Source organism: Dreissena polymorpha, chromosome 12 (assembly GCF_020536995.1).
Source record: "Dreissena polymorpha isolate Duluth1 chromosome 12, UMN_Dpol_1.0, whole genome shotgun sequence".
Lineage (NCBI taxonomy): Eukaryota > Metazoa > Mollusca > Bivalvia > Myida > Dreissenidae > Dreissena > Dreissena polymorpha.
Window position 1 is genome coordinate 14447319 of NC_068366.1, and position 16367 is coordinate 14463685.

The 16367-nt window shown below is 37.6% G+C and overlaps 1 protein-coding gene across 1 annotated transcript in view; it reads left to right on the forward strand.

Annotated features, from left to right (window-relative positions):
• The window catches only part of LOC127853919 (E3 ubiquitin-protein ligase listerin-like), a 58371-nt gene extending 45021 nt beyond the window's left edge, over positions 1–13350 (forward strand). Inside the window, exons 26-31 of the mRNA XM_052388748.1 lie at positions 137–266; positions 1819–1948; positions 2345–2432; positions 4979–5173; positions 8804–8971; positions 10305–13350. Of these exons, the coding sequence (XP_052244708.1) occupies positions 137–266; positions 1819–1948; positions 2345–2432; positions 4979–5173; positions 8804–8971; positions 10305–10364 (771 nt within the window). The 3' untranslated portion in view covers positions 10365–13350. The remainder of the gene's footprint in view (positions 1–136; positions 267–1818; positions 1949–2344; positions 2433–4978; positions 5174–8803; positions 8972–10304) is intronic.
• Positions 13351–16367: the final 3017 nt, after the last annotated feature.

Sequence of the window (16367 nt, forward strand, 5' to 3'; positions counted from 1 at the left end):
TGTATTTTTGTTTAAGGAAGTCCCTTACTGTCAATCCAGTTTAGGTAGAAAGTGTTGTTCCTGGTGAAGACACTTTATACATATGCTTTAAACCCAGTCTTCCCAGATAATTTTAATGGGATATACATGGTTTCAGTTACGCCAAGAGTATGCAGGCTTCCTTCAAGAACATGGCTACATGTCGCGTCTTATGTTCCACATCTTCAGATTGATGCCAAACAACCCCCAGAAAATGTTCCAGCAGCCCTATTGCATGGAAATCAGAGGTAACAAGAGATGTAAAATATGTAGCAAGCATCACATGATTAATAAATAAATAGTGCTCTTTGAAAAGGGGGTTTAATACATGTGCGTAAAATTCTGCACAGGCTAATCAGGGACAACACTTTCTGCGTTTATATTTGTCATTTAAAGAAAGTCTCTTCTTAGCAAAAATATAGTAAAAGCATTAAACCCTGATTTCACAGAGCAAGGCTTAATTCTGTAGTAAAAAAAACTGAAACTGTGCAAGGGGCTTAATATTTGGCGTGTAAAACCCTATGGGGGTCATCTTCATTGTTTATTCAAGTAATGTCCTTTGGGTTTAAAGTGGCCATGACCCAGTGCTCACATGATTAATATAGACTAACAAAGTTAAACACTTCTGAGCATCTGCAAGGGTCAGGGGTTAACTATTTGGTATGTACAAATCATAAAGGGGTCCTCTACTTAGTTTTTATGCTCCCCCAAAATGTCTCTCCGTGTGTCCTTCCGTCCGTGCTCAATTTTTGTCCGGGCTATTTCTCAGCAACTTATAACCAGAATTCAATGAAACTTTATGGGAAGCTTCATTACCAAGAGGAGATGTGCATATTATCAGCGGGTTTTGGTCGAATGATTTTTTACAGAGTTATGGTCCTTTGAAATTTTCCATAAACTGTACATATAGTGCAATTCTTGTCCCCCCAACTACTAGACGTTTCCTTTTATCTGAACATATACTAGTAGTGTAATATTGTGACAAAAAAAAACTTTGGGGAGCATCACCCGTCTCCTACGGTCTCTTGTTTTAAATCATGCCCCTGGTGTTAAACTGCCCCAGGAGAAATATGATTAACAAATACTTTTATAGTTTATAACTTTATAAATCTTCTCAAAAACTTTACCCCACACCTTTTCCCTTTCTTTATTGATTACACCCCCTCCCCCTTCAAAGAAGGCGACATAAAGCAGTTTTGGGGATCAGCTTTAATTTTTTCCATATGGTTTGATTTTGAAAGACTGCAAATTTATTTTTCTTTGTGTGAACTTAATTTTTGTTGATTTTGTAAGACGACTGAGCGGTGCATTTAAGATCACAGCGGACAATTATTCCCAATGTTTAGGCACCAAAGAAGTTATTATCCAACGTAATCTGTACAATTCCTTCGTTTGTTCTGTTATTCAATTCACTATTGAAAGTGCAGTGCCATGTATACATAGCTGACACTTTATATTTTTTGTAGAGCACTACTGCAATAAAGCAGTACTGATACTGTTAACTTCTTTTTGGTAGATAAGTATGGATAATTAGAGATTTAACAGTTTCCAACTCAGAAACAAAGTGAAAATTTCTATGTGCAAACAGCATAAAACCAGAACAGCCTGCCAGTAACTCACAGCCTGTTCAGTTTTTATTCTGTTTGCTGCTCATCAGTATCTAAGGGTTGGAAAATGAAGCCTTAAAAACTTAAATCTAGTAAGAAAGGTTTTTAATTAAATTTTACATTCTAAGAGGCTACAAACGTGTCAAAATACATATCTAAGTGGGAAATGGTTAATAGACTCCCTCTATTGCAGGCCCAGAGAGCAGTGTGCTGGTGAGGCAGCTGTCCTGTGACGTGTACCAGCAGCTCCTACAGACCATGCCTGCCATGGCCCGCACCTGGTGGAAGGAGCAGGACCGCAAGACCGCCGCATATGTGGACACGTAAGGAATAATTATTATTATGTCTTTATTGCAGTTATCAAACTCACTTTGAACAAGAATTGCCTTGGGTTGTAAAATCTTAATACTTCACATATTAGTTTTAGCTGTGCTCTGAAGGAATGGCACTTGCTGTGGGTAAAATGTCGTCCAATATTTGTCTATGCAGTCTCTACAGGCTTATCATGGCCGACACTTTCCACTTGAACTGTTTGTTTTGTTATGAAGAGGCTTAATAAAAAAAAAATATATATAAAAGCGGAAAGTGTGGTCCATGATTGGCTTGTGTGGACTGCAAAGGCTATTCTGGGACGAATGTTTAGACAAGTTAATGAGGTCTGAGTTTCCCATAGTGCGGCTCATTTGTGAGTGTCCTACTTTTGTGAGTTTTATTTTCAGGTTTACTTCCAAGCATGTTAGTCCTCTGCTCTGTACAGAGGAGATACAGTCTGTACAGAAGACTGATGTCCTGCTAGAAAACATGACGGTACCAAATTGATATTAATTGTTTTTTATGCTCCCCCCAAAAAAATTTGGGGGAAGCATATAGTCGCTGCCTCGTCTGTCCGTGTTTTCGTGTGTCCGTCCGTCCGTGCTTAATTTTTGTCCAGGCTATTTCTCAGCAACTAATGACCGGAATTCAATGAAACTTTATGGGAAGCTTCACTACTAAGAGGAGATTTGCATATTATCAGCGGGTTCTGGTCGGATGATTTTTAGCTCATCTATTTTTGGAAAAAAAATTATGAGCTATTGTCATCACCTTGGCGTCGGAGTTGGCGTCCGGTTAAGTTTTGCGTTTAGGTCCACTTTTCTCAGAAAGTATCAATGCTATTGCATTCAAACTTGGTACACTTACTTACTATCATGAGGGGACTGGGCAGGCAAAGTTAGATAACTCTGGCGTGCATTTTGACAGAATTATGTGCCCTTTTTATACTTAGAAAATTGAAAATTTTGGTTAAGTTTTGTGTTTAGGTCCATTTTATTCCTTAAGTATCAAAGCTATTGCTTTCATACTTGCAACACTTACTAACTATCATAAGAAGACTGTGCAGGCAAAGTTATGTAACTCTGACTGGCATTTGGACAGAATTATGTGCCCTTTTTATACTTAGAAAATTGAAAATTTGGTTAAGTTTTGTGTTTAGGTCCACTTTATTCCTACAGTATCAAAGCTATTGCTTTCATACTTGCAACACTTATTAACTATCATAAGGGGACTGTGCAGGCAAAGTTATGTAACTCTGACTGGCATATGGACGGAATTATGGGCCCTTTATACTTAGAAAATTGAAAATTTGGTTAAGTTTTGTGTTTTGGTCCACTTTACCCCTAAAGTATCATAGATATTGCTTTCATACTTGGAACACTGGCAAACTATCATAAGGGTACAGTAAAAGGACAAGTTGCATAACTCTGGTTGTCATTTTTATGGAATTATGGCTCTTTTTTGACTTAGTAACTTTGAATATATGGTTAAATTTCGTGTTTCGATCCACTTTACTTCTTAAGTATCAAGGCTATTGCTTTCAAACTTCAAATACTTTCATGCTATCATGAGGTTACTGTACCTGGCAAGTTGAATTTTACCTTGACCTTTGAATGACTTTGACTCTCAAGGTCAAATTATTAAATTTTGCTAAAATTGCCATAACTTCTTTATTTATGATTAGATTTAATTTATACTTTGACAAAACTACCCTTACCTGACATACCATAATAGACTCCACCCAAACCATCCCCCCTGCATTCCCCGTGCCCCCCCCCCCCCCCCCCCGAATCCTCCCCCCCCCTATATATATATATATATTTTATTATTTTTTTAAGATCATCTCACAAATGACCACCACACCCTCACACTTTACCCCCTCCCCACCTCACCCCCCCCAATTTTTTTTTTTGAATCGGTTAAAAAACACAAATATTTATTTTTATTATTTTATTTTTGAAATACCGTCCAACCATCGCACCCAAGAATCCCCTCCCCCCCACCCACCCCCCCCCCCCCCCCACCCCTGATTTTTTTTTTTTTTTTTTTTTTGCATTTTTTTTTCCCGCATTTTTGGAAGATAATGTAATAAATGTCCACACCCCCACACTATGCACCCCTCTTCACTCCACCCCTCCCTCTTTTGTGATTGAAATTAAGAGTCCCTGCACCTTTAAAAAGAAAATAGATGAGTGGTCTGCACCCGCAAGGCGGTGCTCTTGTTCACAGAGTTATGGCCCTTTGAAATTTTCCATTTACTGTACATATAGTGCAATTCTTGTCCGGGCTATTTCTCAGCAACTAATGACCGGAATTCAATGAAACTTTATGGGAAGCTTCACTACCAAGAGGAGATATGCATATTATCAGCCGGGTCTAGATTCTTCACAGCGTTATGGCCCTTTTAAATTTTCCATTGTACATATAGTGCAATTCTTGTCCGAGCTATTTCTCAGCAACTTATTACACTTTGATTCAATGAAACTTTATGGGAAGCATCACTACCAACAGGAGATGTGCATATTATCATACGGTTATGGTCGGATGATTTTTCACAGAGTTATGGCCCTTTGAAATTTTCTATAAACTGTACATATAGTGCAATTCTTGTCCGGGCTATTTTTCCCCAGCTTAACTACCTTGAGGAGTTGCGCATGTTATTTGTGGGTTCTGGTTAGATGATTTATTAAGAGAGTTATGGCCCTTTGAAATTTTTAAGTTGCTAAACCATCCATTGTATTATTTAGTCCAAAGTTATGCCCCTCAAGACGTTCCTTTTATCTGAATATATAGTGCAATATTGTGACAAAAAAAAACTTTGGGGAGCATCACCCGTCTCCGACGGTTTCTTGTTTTATTCCATTATCTATTATAATAATTCGTTAATTATTATAATGCTAACATTTTTTTTATTACTAAAATGCATTATAAAGGCAAATCCCAAGATTTAAAACGTAATATTTGGACAAAGCTTATACAAAAAAAGCTGCTGTAACTACATGTAATTAATCTATATCATACATTTTGAATAAATCTCTCAGATAAAAGCCCGGCAATCAACAAGGGAGGTAATTGCAGTGTATGGCTTTGAGGAAGTGAGCGTGGAGATCATTATCTCCCTTCCTCCCAACTACCCACTGGGCCCTATCTCCGTTAGCAGTGAGAAGAGGGTCGGGGTATCGGGACCACAGTGGGAGAAGTGGCTCCTGCAACTGAACATCTTCCTGCAACATCAGGTGAGGGGACTAATTTGTTCAGACACGTTCTGGGAAAACGTGGCTAAATACTTGTTGGTAATATGTTATCCTAGATTAGCTTGTGCAACATGCACAGACTAATCAGGGACGACAATGTAAAGTTGTATGTCATTTTAAGCGAGGCTGTTTTCGGAGAAAACCCAAGGTATTGTCATAGCCTGCTCGCTGTCCGCCGGCGTCGTGCTAAAACCTTACTTAACATTGGCTCTAAAATCAAAGTGCGTCTACCTACAACTTTGAAACTTCATATGTAGATGCACCTTGTTGAGTTCTACACGCAACACCCATTTTGGGTCACTAGGTCAAAGGTCAAGGTCATTGTGACCTCTAAAAAAATTTTAAAAAAATCTGACAAGCTTTCGCAGCGGAGCGTGGCACCAGTTATGCGGTGCTCTTGTTCATTTAAACAAAGTCTCTTCTTAGTAAAAATCCAGTTTAGACCAAAAGTGTCATCTCTGATTCCTCAGTCAAATCAGGGACGACACTTTGTGCATATGATTTAAACCCTTATTTTTGAGAGCTAGGCTTATTCGTTGCAAGATTGCTACATTTGAGTCGAACACATAACCTACACATTGCAAATCGAACACCATAGGATCTGGGCTCTTGGAAAATAGGGCTTAATTCATGTGCGTACAGTTTTGACCCAGATAAGCCTGTGAAATTTGCACAGACTAAACAGGAAAACACTTGCAGCCTACACAGGATTTCTTTTAGAAGATACTCAGGGGTATCAAAGTTCAGGATTATTCCTGAAATCAGGATTTAGGCCCTCAAAAACTGTTTTTTATATTGATATAAATTAGAGGATTTTTGTTCTGGTATTTAAAGATTTTTGTCACAAAATGTCATTTTATACTTAAATTATTTTAATTTGACATATTGTTTGCATAGTTATCATATTTAAATTAATTATTAACCCACTTTTGGCACTGGCCCCCCACATGTAAGGCTAATTTTCAGGATTTTAGATTTTGGGCATTTGACACCCCTGATACTTTCTTTACACAAGAAATTCATGCAAGTGGAAAAGTATCATCCCTGATTAGCCTGTGAAGACTACAAAGGCTGAACAGTGACAATACTTTACACATATGCATAAAATGTTGTCCCAAATTAGCCTGTGAAGTTTGCACATGCTAATCAGCATTGACACTTTCTGCCTAAACTGCATTTTCACTAAGTAGAAACTTCCTTTAAACAAAAAATACAATAAAAACAAAAAGTGTTGTCCCTAAATAGCCTGTGTGGACTGCACAGGCTAATCTGAGACAGCACTATGCACATGCATTAAGCCAAGTTTTCACAGAGAAATGCTTAAACTGTTTATCATGTCTCTCTGCAGCTGTTCCAATTGTCATAAAAACAGATTTTCTTCAAACCCAGGTAGAATAGCTTCTCAAGGAGAGGCAGATGTTGTTAGATCTTTTATGGAAGACATTTGATAGCTTTTAAGGCATTTATAGAAGACATTTAATAGCATTCAAGGTAAACAAAAACCATGTCTCATATTTTATATTATAATAATGGAGTTTCTTTCCTGTGTATTCTTCTATTAATATTGACTCTTGTAATTACGTATCACATTATTTGTTTCTTGCAATAATTTGCATTTTATTACAAATTTCAAAATTCTCTGGCCATATAAGTGTCTTAAAAAAGATTTTATTTGTGGTTGAAAAGCAATAACAAAGTACTGGTACAACAATGTTGTAAAAAACATTTTTTTTTCTGTCAATGTAACCATTTTCACTGATGATCAAGAAATATGTTTTTTTCCGTCAAAATGTTTACATTAAAAAAAGTATATTTAAAGTTTCTTGATTATTTCTGGTACAACAGTCCAAGTGTGAGTTGTTGGACAATTTCCATACTGACAAATGGTTTGACACGCTGTAAAGTAGGAACAAGCAATAACATACAAACTAATATTACATTACAATTCTTTAAAAATTGCCAATCAATCTACACAGTTTAGGAAAATGGGCCACAAAATAAGCACTAATTGAAGAAATATGGGCCGTGCTTTGAGTACAGTGAAAAGTTCCAATTTACTATTTTTTGGTTTTTAATGTTATTGAATAGGAAAACCAACACAATACAAATGTGAAATAATCATTAATGTGAAAAAATATTATTATTGTGTTAATATAGGACAAATGAACATACTTTATGTAAGTTAGTCGTCCAAGCAGTTTGTCAGTTAGCATAAAATAATTTTATTTTGTCTAGCTAACAACTTTGAAATTTCTAGATTGATGAAATTCAAATTTTTAACGTATGTCATCACCATGCAGTGTTGATATGCAAGATTTTTCCTCATGTCTAATTATCCTAAAGTCCCTTGAAATATGTTAACCTCAGTAGTATGAAATAAAAAAAGTTTGGAGCCAACAAATTCCACATTTCTCAAGTGATTAAATAGATACTTAAATAATGTCATAACCATGAGGTGTACATGTGTAAGACTTGTCATTGCAAGTAACGGACACATTGCTTAGTTATGCGCCCTTGAATATATAACTGACAAAGTGATGCAGGGGTATGAGTAATGTTCGCTCTAGTTAACCCTGCCCCGCTCAGAAGCAAAGTGAAAATGGCTATATGCAACCAGCATAAAACCAGAACAGCCTGTGAGTGACTGGCAGTCTGTTCAGGTTTTGTGCGCTTTGCTGCTCATCAGTATCTCAGGGTTGGAAATTAAGCCTTTACAAATTGAATCAAGCAAAAAAGGTCTTCAATTTAATTACAGTCGAAACCCGATGGCTCGAACTCTTCGGGACCGGCAAAAATAGTTCGAGCCATCCGGAATTCGAGCCATTCGATTTCTTATAGACTTTTGTTTACGAACAAGTCTGAAGTACATTTTCACCTCTGGTTGAAGAGTACATATATTGCTTAAACTCGGTACTACTTCGCACTACTTACTGCTTTTGAATTTATAATTTAATAATAAACACTTAAATATGTCCATGTAATACTTTAATTTACGAATATTTTAAGACAGTTACAAATACAATTAACAAATAGCATTTAGTCCGTCTGTGTTGCATTCCGTAGCTGTCTTTGAGAAACGAAGCTTTTTAGCGATTTAGCCGTTTCAACCAATGCCCATTATGATACAGCATATACAAGAACGTCAGATCTTATACAAAATGTCATCTTTTACTCAAATCAATTAACGATTGAGTCGATGACATGTTAGCAAACAGGTGTTAAATTAATTATGCAGTTTATTCGACCGGTGTTAAATCAATTTTTGCGTGCCTTTAATCAAGCGGTCCTAATCAAATAACGATTTTTGGGACCCAAAGCCAGTTCGAGCCATCCGAACAAAAGAACATGTGAAAACTCTAGCCGGGAGTGTGAAAACCATTCGAGCAATCCGATAATTCGAGCCAAGCAAGTTTGAGCCATCTGACAAAACTTTATATGAATATATAGGCATACAAATCGGTGCTTTGATGCGAGTTCGAGCCAACCGGAAATTCGAGCCAAGCGAGTTCGAGCCATCAGGTTTCGACTGTAAATTTTTTAAGGGACTACAAATGCATCCAAGTGCGTATGTGAGTTTAAAAGGGTTAATCCATCTGTTTTATCCTACTTCAGAATGGCAACATAATGGACGGCCTGCGTCTGTGGAAGAACAACATTGACAAGAAGTTTGAGGGGGTGGACGAGTGCATGATCTGCTTCTATGTGCTGCATGGCACCAACTTCCAGCTGCCCAGAATAACGTGCAGGACTTGCAAGAAGAAGTTCCACTCCGCATGTCTGGTATGGCTGTGGTTTAGATTTTCGTTGTGGCTAATGCATGTGTGTTAAGTCTCATCCCAGATTAGCCTGTGCAGACTGCACAGGCTAGTCAGGGACAACACTTTCCCCTTGAATGGAAATTTTTTGTTTAAAGGAAGTTTCTTCTAAACGAAAATCCAGTCAATGCATAAAGTGTCATGCCTGGTTAACCTGGGTTGACTACACACTTAACGCACATGTATTAAACCCCGTTTTTCCAGAGGCAGGCTCTCCCAGTCTTAAGACTGACACCTTTTCCACTACATCACAGCACTTGTATTTGATTGGAGGTACCTCTTATTAAGTTATCAATTGAAAAGGGCTTTCAATTAAGTAATTAATAAACAATATGGGGGTTTTCTATTCTGATTGGTCATGAAGTCCCAGTCATTTCAACAGCCAATATCTCCCTATCCTTGAATCAAGCTGAAAGTTGACAAAGTAATCCAAGTATATGCACTAAGTACTTTTAACTGCTATGCTTTTTGGCAGTAGAGTGGTGCAATTTTGTAGACTGTCTTTGCCCCATCTCTGATAAAACCCTATGAATTGTCTAGCCACTGTCATCTTGTTAGCTTAACTTGTGGAAGAATTGAGTGATGAACTTTCCTTTTTTGGTAGCCATGTCTGCATTGGGTTTAAGTTCATATTTAAATTTGTGAGCGTTTAAACTATACGTTGAAAAATGGAGTTCAGCTGTGGCATTACCTCTTAATGAGCACACATGTTAAAACTGTCATACATAAGAACATAATTTTTATTTACTTTGAAACATTATAAAATGCAAAGCTTTGTGTTCAATTTAACACCTTGGTAGTTTTTAAGTTAAAAATAGTATAAAAAATATTGAATGTTAAAAATCTCTTCGGAAATATGATATTTTTGAGGGAAGAAGGAAATTATCTTGAATATGATAATTAGTTGGGAATTTAGTGTCATAATGATAGAACATGTTTTACTTCCTATATCATTTTATTTATTTGTGTGAAACTTATCGAAATTTTAAAGTTTTAATTGTTAATTGTATTCCTATGTAAACCTACCTTTGTAAATGTATTCTAATAAGCTAAACTCTTGCAGGGCTGGAACTGAATTTTGAAGGCCTTTACAAACAGTTTGGATCCAGATGAGACGCCACAGAACGTGGCGTCTCATCAGGATCCAAACTGTTTGCTATTCTGATAGTAGTCTTTGAAAAGAAAATGCTAATTTTAGAAATTTAGCAGACAACATTTTAGCAGACGAAAAATTTCCCAGCATGCAAAGGGTTAACTAGTTTTGCTATATTCTGATAATGCTGTATCTATGTTTTCAGTACAAATGGTTCAACACCAGTCACAACTGCACCTGCCCCCTGTGTCGCAATGTTTTCTGAGGGCCTCAAAGTGGGAGGAAGCATCATAAGAGTCTCGGTCTGGGAAAATGGGGCTTAATGCATGTTCATTAAGTATCGTCCCATATGAGCCTGTGCAATCTGCACAGACTAATCAGGGAAGGCATTTTCTGCCTATTCTGGATTTTATTTAGAAGAGATTTCCCATAAATGACAAATTACATATAAAGAGTGGTGTCTCTGATTAGCCTGTGCAGTCCGCACACTCTAATCTGGGATGACACTTTCCGTTTAAAGTGGATTTTTCATTTAAAAGAGATTTCCTTCTAACAACAAAATTCTGCAAAAGTGGAAAGTGTCGTCAATGATTAGCCTGTGTGCATTGCACAGGCTTAGCTGGGACAATATTACGTACATGCATTTAGCCCAGTTTTTCCAGAATTAAACTTGTATGTTTAAATGAATTGTTTCAGATGATGTTTGGTTTTCACAACTTGCTACCTGGACCTTCATGTCACCTTTTTTTAAAGATATGAAAAAAAAATACAAACAAAATATCTTGGTGTTTGGTGTATTATGTATATATCTTTATTTAAGTGATTTATTTTAATATATTTATATATATCTATTGAATTGTGAATTTATAATGCTATATTAAAATGTTTTAAGCAGCAAGTAAAACAGTTATTTAATGAAAAAAAATTGTATTCTCAGTTTCAAACATAACTTTAACAAATTTGCATTGACTTATTATTGTCATTTTTAATTAGTCCCCTACCCGTTTCACCTGAGAGGACTTATGGTTTTGTCTCCGTCCGTCCGTCACACTTTTCTGGATCCTGCGATAATTTTAAAAGTTCTTAATATTTGTTCATGAAACTTGGAACATAGATAGATGGCAATATGGACATAATGCACGTCATTTCATTGCGTTCCGACGTAAAGAATTCTGGTAGCTATGGCAACAAATAGACAAGACATACTGCTGAAAATGGTGGTTTTCTGGATCCTGCGATATCTTTTAAAGTTCTTTATATTTTGTCATGTAACTTGAAACATGGATAGATGGCAATATGGACATTATGCACGTCATTTCATTTCGTTCCGACGTCAAAAATTCTGGTTGCTATGGCAACAAATAGACTAGAAATACTGCTGAAAATGGTGGTTTCTGGATCCTGCAATTACTTTTAAAGTTTTAATATTTTTTCATGAAACTTGAAACATTGATAGATGGCAATATGGACATTATGCACGTCATTTCATTTTGTTCCTAAATAAAAAAAATTGGTTGCTATGGCAACAAATATATATATATATAAATCTGGAATATCTGACAATGGTGGAGCCGGTAGGGGACTTATATTGCTAGACAATAGTCTTGTTTTAAAAAAATTCGTAAATTTGTAAAGCTACCAATTCCTCATTTCGAGTCCTTAATATACTACTGCCCACCATTTGTCAGACTAAAATGAAAAGTTTACAGAATAATTTAAGTCATAAATGAACAACAATTGAATACTTTGTAAACTTGAGTCAGCTGGAACTTGTTAATACAAATGTTTCAAGGTTTGTGGGATTTTTTTTTTAAACCTTGTTTCGCAAACCAGTGTTTTGCACACATAAATTTTCCAATGTATCATTTTCATGGATTCACAATATACATAATTTGATGTGTGCATGATATGGATGGTTTCTCATGTCATTACTGATTAGTAATTAACTTACTTTTAATGTTATATAATTAATTTGGTATGTGAAACATGAACATAATTGTTGCATGAAATTAGAATATTTTGTTTGTTTTGCGTTATGTTGTGGGTTTTTGTAAACATTTTTTTCTAAATTTTAGGTAAGCGTACTTATGTTTCAGCACTGCTGTAATTTCAAACCTTTTATTGCCACTCTTAGATTTGTATCAGCCTGTACTTTTCAAATGATTGATTATTTCACAGATGAAACCACAAGAAAAATCTGCAGATACAAACATTTCTCCAGTTACCCAAAATAAAATGAGCCATGTTCTTTGAAAACTGGGTTTCATGTGCATATATATTAGCATGTCAAGTCTGCTTAGGCTAATCAGGGACTGCACTTTCCGCTTTTACAAAATTTTCGTCTCTTCTAAACAAAAATCCACTTGGGACTGCACATGCTAATCTTGAATGACACTTAAAGCACATGCATTAAGCCCAGTTTTCGTAGAACTTGGCTAATATGGTATCAGCTGGTATCAGTTTGCATTTCCCAGTTTAAAAGATGGTTGGACAATTTAAATTCCGCTCATTACTCAAAGATGATTGAACTGCAGTTTCAACACATAGACAATCACCTGTTAAAAAAAGAGATAAAATCCACGTGATTATGATGACTGACTGAATTTCTTGGCTGTAGAATGTTTGCTTTTTTTAAGAGATTCAATCCTGAAATGAAAATGTACTGTCTGTAAACTCCACGCTATAATAACTTGTAAAACAGTTCAATCATATATTTGAAGAATTTCTTTCTTGAACAGACTTCAATACTCATAACTATTGGGGAACAGTACCCTTTAAATGCTTCAAGTGTTTGCTGATAACATACTAGACGTCTCTACATAACTTTGACCTATAATAATTAGTATGTAGGTTATACAAAAACTATATTTTCCTGCATGATCATTATTAATGTCAGACAAGCAGTTAACTTCCTTTTTTTCGATATATATTACTATTTTACAATACAAGGTACATGGTTAGGATTTCATACAGTACATGGGGATAACCCCGTCTACACTAAATGTTTGCAGAAAAATGATATTTAAAAAAGACTCGAGTTCCAATATCAATTTATTATGTTGTAAATATACTTTGTATGGAAACTTCAGTAGAGTAATTCATACCGAAGTTATCCTATCTCATAGAATACTGGTTGTATTGATTATCGCATTATCTGCGACAGAGTGAGACTATTGTTATTGAAAGTGCTTGCCAAACTTTTATGTTCATGGTATATTGATGATACTGCAAAAATAAAGAGTAAACATATAGTGTTTTTATGTATGCTTGCAGAAAGCTGATAGAGATATGGGTCCTGCTCTGTGAAAAAGGGGTTTAATGATTGTGTGTAAAGTGACGTCCCATATTAGGCTGTGCAGTCCGCACAGGCTAATCAGGGAAGAAACTTTCCGATTTTATGATATTTTTGTTTCAAGAAAGTCTCTTTTTAGCAAAAATCAAATTTAGGCGGAAAGGAAACGAAAAATATCATAAAAGCGGAAACTTTCGTCCCTGATTAGCCTGTGCGGACTGCACAGGCCAATCTGAAACGAAACTTTAGGCACATGCATTAAACCCTTTTTTCACAGAGCACGGCCCATATTTATGAATATACCATAATCTACCTTAGAATTATGCTGTCATAAGTTTGAGTACGAATTTTAGGCAATATGGTGCGCTTTTAAGTTTGGACTGGTTTTGTTAAAACAAGACCCAAAATCACTAGATGAATGTATGTTCTATGTAAAAAAAGTATGAGGAGGGAGTGGAATGGCGCATCTCCAGAAGCGGCAAACGGCATCGAATTAAATTCGCATTTAGCTACGTATATGCCTATAGTCAATCTCCATCTGAGGACCGGATTTAAGACCGGTCTCCCTAGATCAAAGGTCAAGGTCACACTTGGAGGTGAAAGATGATATTTGTGCATAATATAGCTTGAAAGGATATTAACTTAATCATTTATTCGCCAATTTTAAAATTACTAGTAACACATGTACAGCATGTGGAGATGACGTGTGCCTTGCAAGACTTGTTCACAGGTCAAGGTCACACTGAGAGGTCAACGAACGTTTAAATTTTGGTATGTTATAGAGGGTCCGTACATATATTTAATCATTCATGATGCATACATTTGGGTTTGTCCAAACTGTAACTGCGTAATAACGCAATTATTTTTTGTAACGAAACAGTCTGTTGCGTAGATCTGCAACAATAGCTCACATGTCAAGGTTACACTTTGTGGCAAACGCTCAAATATTAATTATTATGGCATTCTTGGTGACGGGCTCGACTAGATCCCGATGGACATATATAGTTTTCTCCTATCGTATCAGTTTCATCTTGCGGGAACTTCTGTGTTTAAGGCCCGGTCACACCGCCAGAACTTTGCTTGAGCGTTCTTGTAGCGGTGAAAAACAATCATCACCGCTCGCTACCGTTCACGACCGTTAAACAGAAGTTGGCCACCGTTAAGGCAACGCCGTATACGCTCGGTCACCGCTGATGGTTCCTCCTACCGCTCAGAAAGTTTTGAGCTGCACAAAATATTGCGAGCGGTGAGGAGCGGGCAATTTTCCGCTCTGACAAAGTTCACCACCGTTCTACCAACGCACAGTCAAAGTTTGGCACCGCTAGACGCAAGTTCGTGGACGTTTGGGTCCGCAAGGCCAACGCAGAATCTTGAATGCTGGACAACCGCTGCTTCGCAAGCTTTGCCCGGGCGGTGATTAAACGTTGCACAAACTTTGGTGGAGCGGTTGTAAGCGTTTTTCAAACGGACACGGAATTGCTGGAACGGTGTCGGGCGTTGAAGTAGCGATCCATTGCAGTGATGAACTTTGGTTTGGCGTTGGTATTGAGGTGTTGGAGCGGGACCAGAATTTGGCTATAAATACGGGGAGAAATGAGTCAGGAGCCCATTTAAAATCGAGCTACCGTTGAGTGCAGACCTCATTTTAATGTGCTCAGTTCCAGTAAAAGTGTTCTACCATGGATGATGTGAGACTTGTTGTGATTGGTGCACTAGTCCAGCAGCAGAATCAGAACCTCCTCAGATTGCAACAAGCTGTTGACAGAAGGAGAAGAGAGAGAAGAAGGAGAGACAGAGTTGTGTGGGTCAGAAAGTGGATACTGAGAAGGCCTGAACATGGACTGTATAACAAGCTGATGGTGAAGCTGAGGAATGAGGATCCACGAGCCTTCCATCACTTTAGGAGGATGCCACCAGCCATGTTTGATGAAGTTGTACAGAGGCTGACCCCACGATTGACCAAACAAGACACCAATTACCGACCAAGCCTGGAACCTGGTCTCAAAGTGGCAATCACCCTACGGCACATGGCCTCTGGTAACACCTACAGAAACATGCAATACGCCTGGAGGGTTCCCCACAACACCATCAGGGTGGTAGTTAGAGAAGTGGTAAAGGTCATCATTGAGGAGTACACAGATTAATTGATGTTTTGCCCAACAACTGAACAAGGATGGAGAGACCTGGCTGACAAATGGTACCAGAGATGGAACTTTCCCCACACAGTTGGTGCCATTGATGGCAAGCACGTGGCCTGTAAAGCTCCTCCTAACTCTGGCTCAGAGTTCTACAGAATGCTGCCTCTCCATCTCCAGCTTTCCACTTCTTTTGTCTACGTGACATGATGAACTTCAACTATTGACTTCTATCAAAAATTATCAGAACGTCTATCAAAGCGATCCGTTTAGTTCCGTAGTCAAAAGCGGTTTGCCGCTATACCAACTTTAAACTCCCGCCGAATTGACGCGCGCATGCGAAGAACGCCGCTCTATCAACGCTCGCGTCACCGCTAAACCAAAGCTCGCTTCCGCTCGATACCGTTAAACCAACGCTGGCTTCAGCGGTGCACCGCTTTAACAACGCCCGTGTTGTCGATTTTTTTCCCCATTTTGTGCGCGGTGACGAGCGTTGCCGAAATTCGGCCCCTCTTCATACCGTTCAAGGAACGCTCCAGCAAAGTTCTGGCGGTGTGACCGGGCCTTTAGTCTTGTCCACCCTTTTTTAATTGAGCTTTGTGCGCAACGTTTCATTCCAGATTTGTCTGAGCAGTTCGCATAGGCGAATCAGTGACGACACTTCGCTTTTATGGAATTTTTCTTTTCACGGGGGTCTCTTCAAAACGAAAATCCAAATGGCGACGGAAATCGTCGGTAAGTAACATAACTCGGTAGGCATAGAAACAGCAATTCGAGGATTAAGAACGACCTTTAGCATTGGTCAAAGGTCATGCGATTACGAAAAGGTAGTTAAATAAAC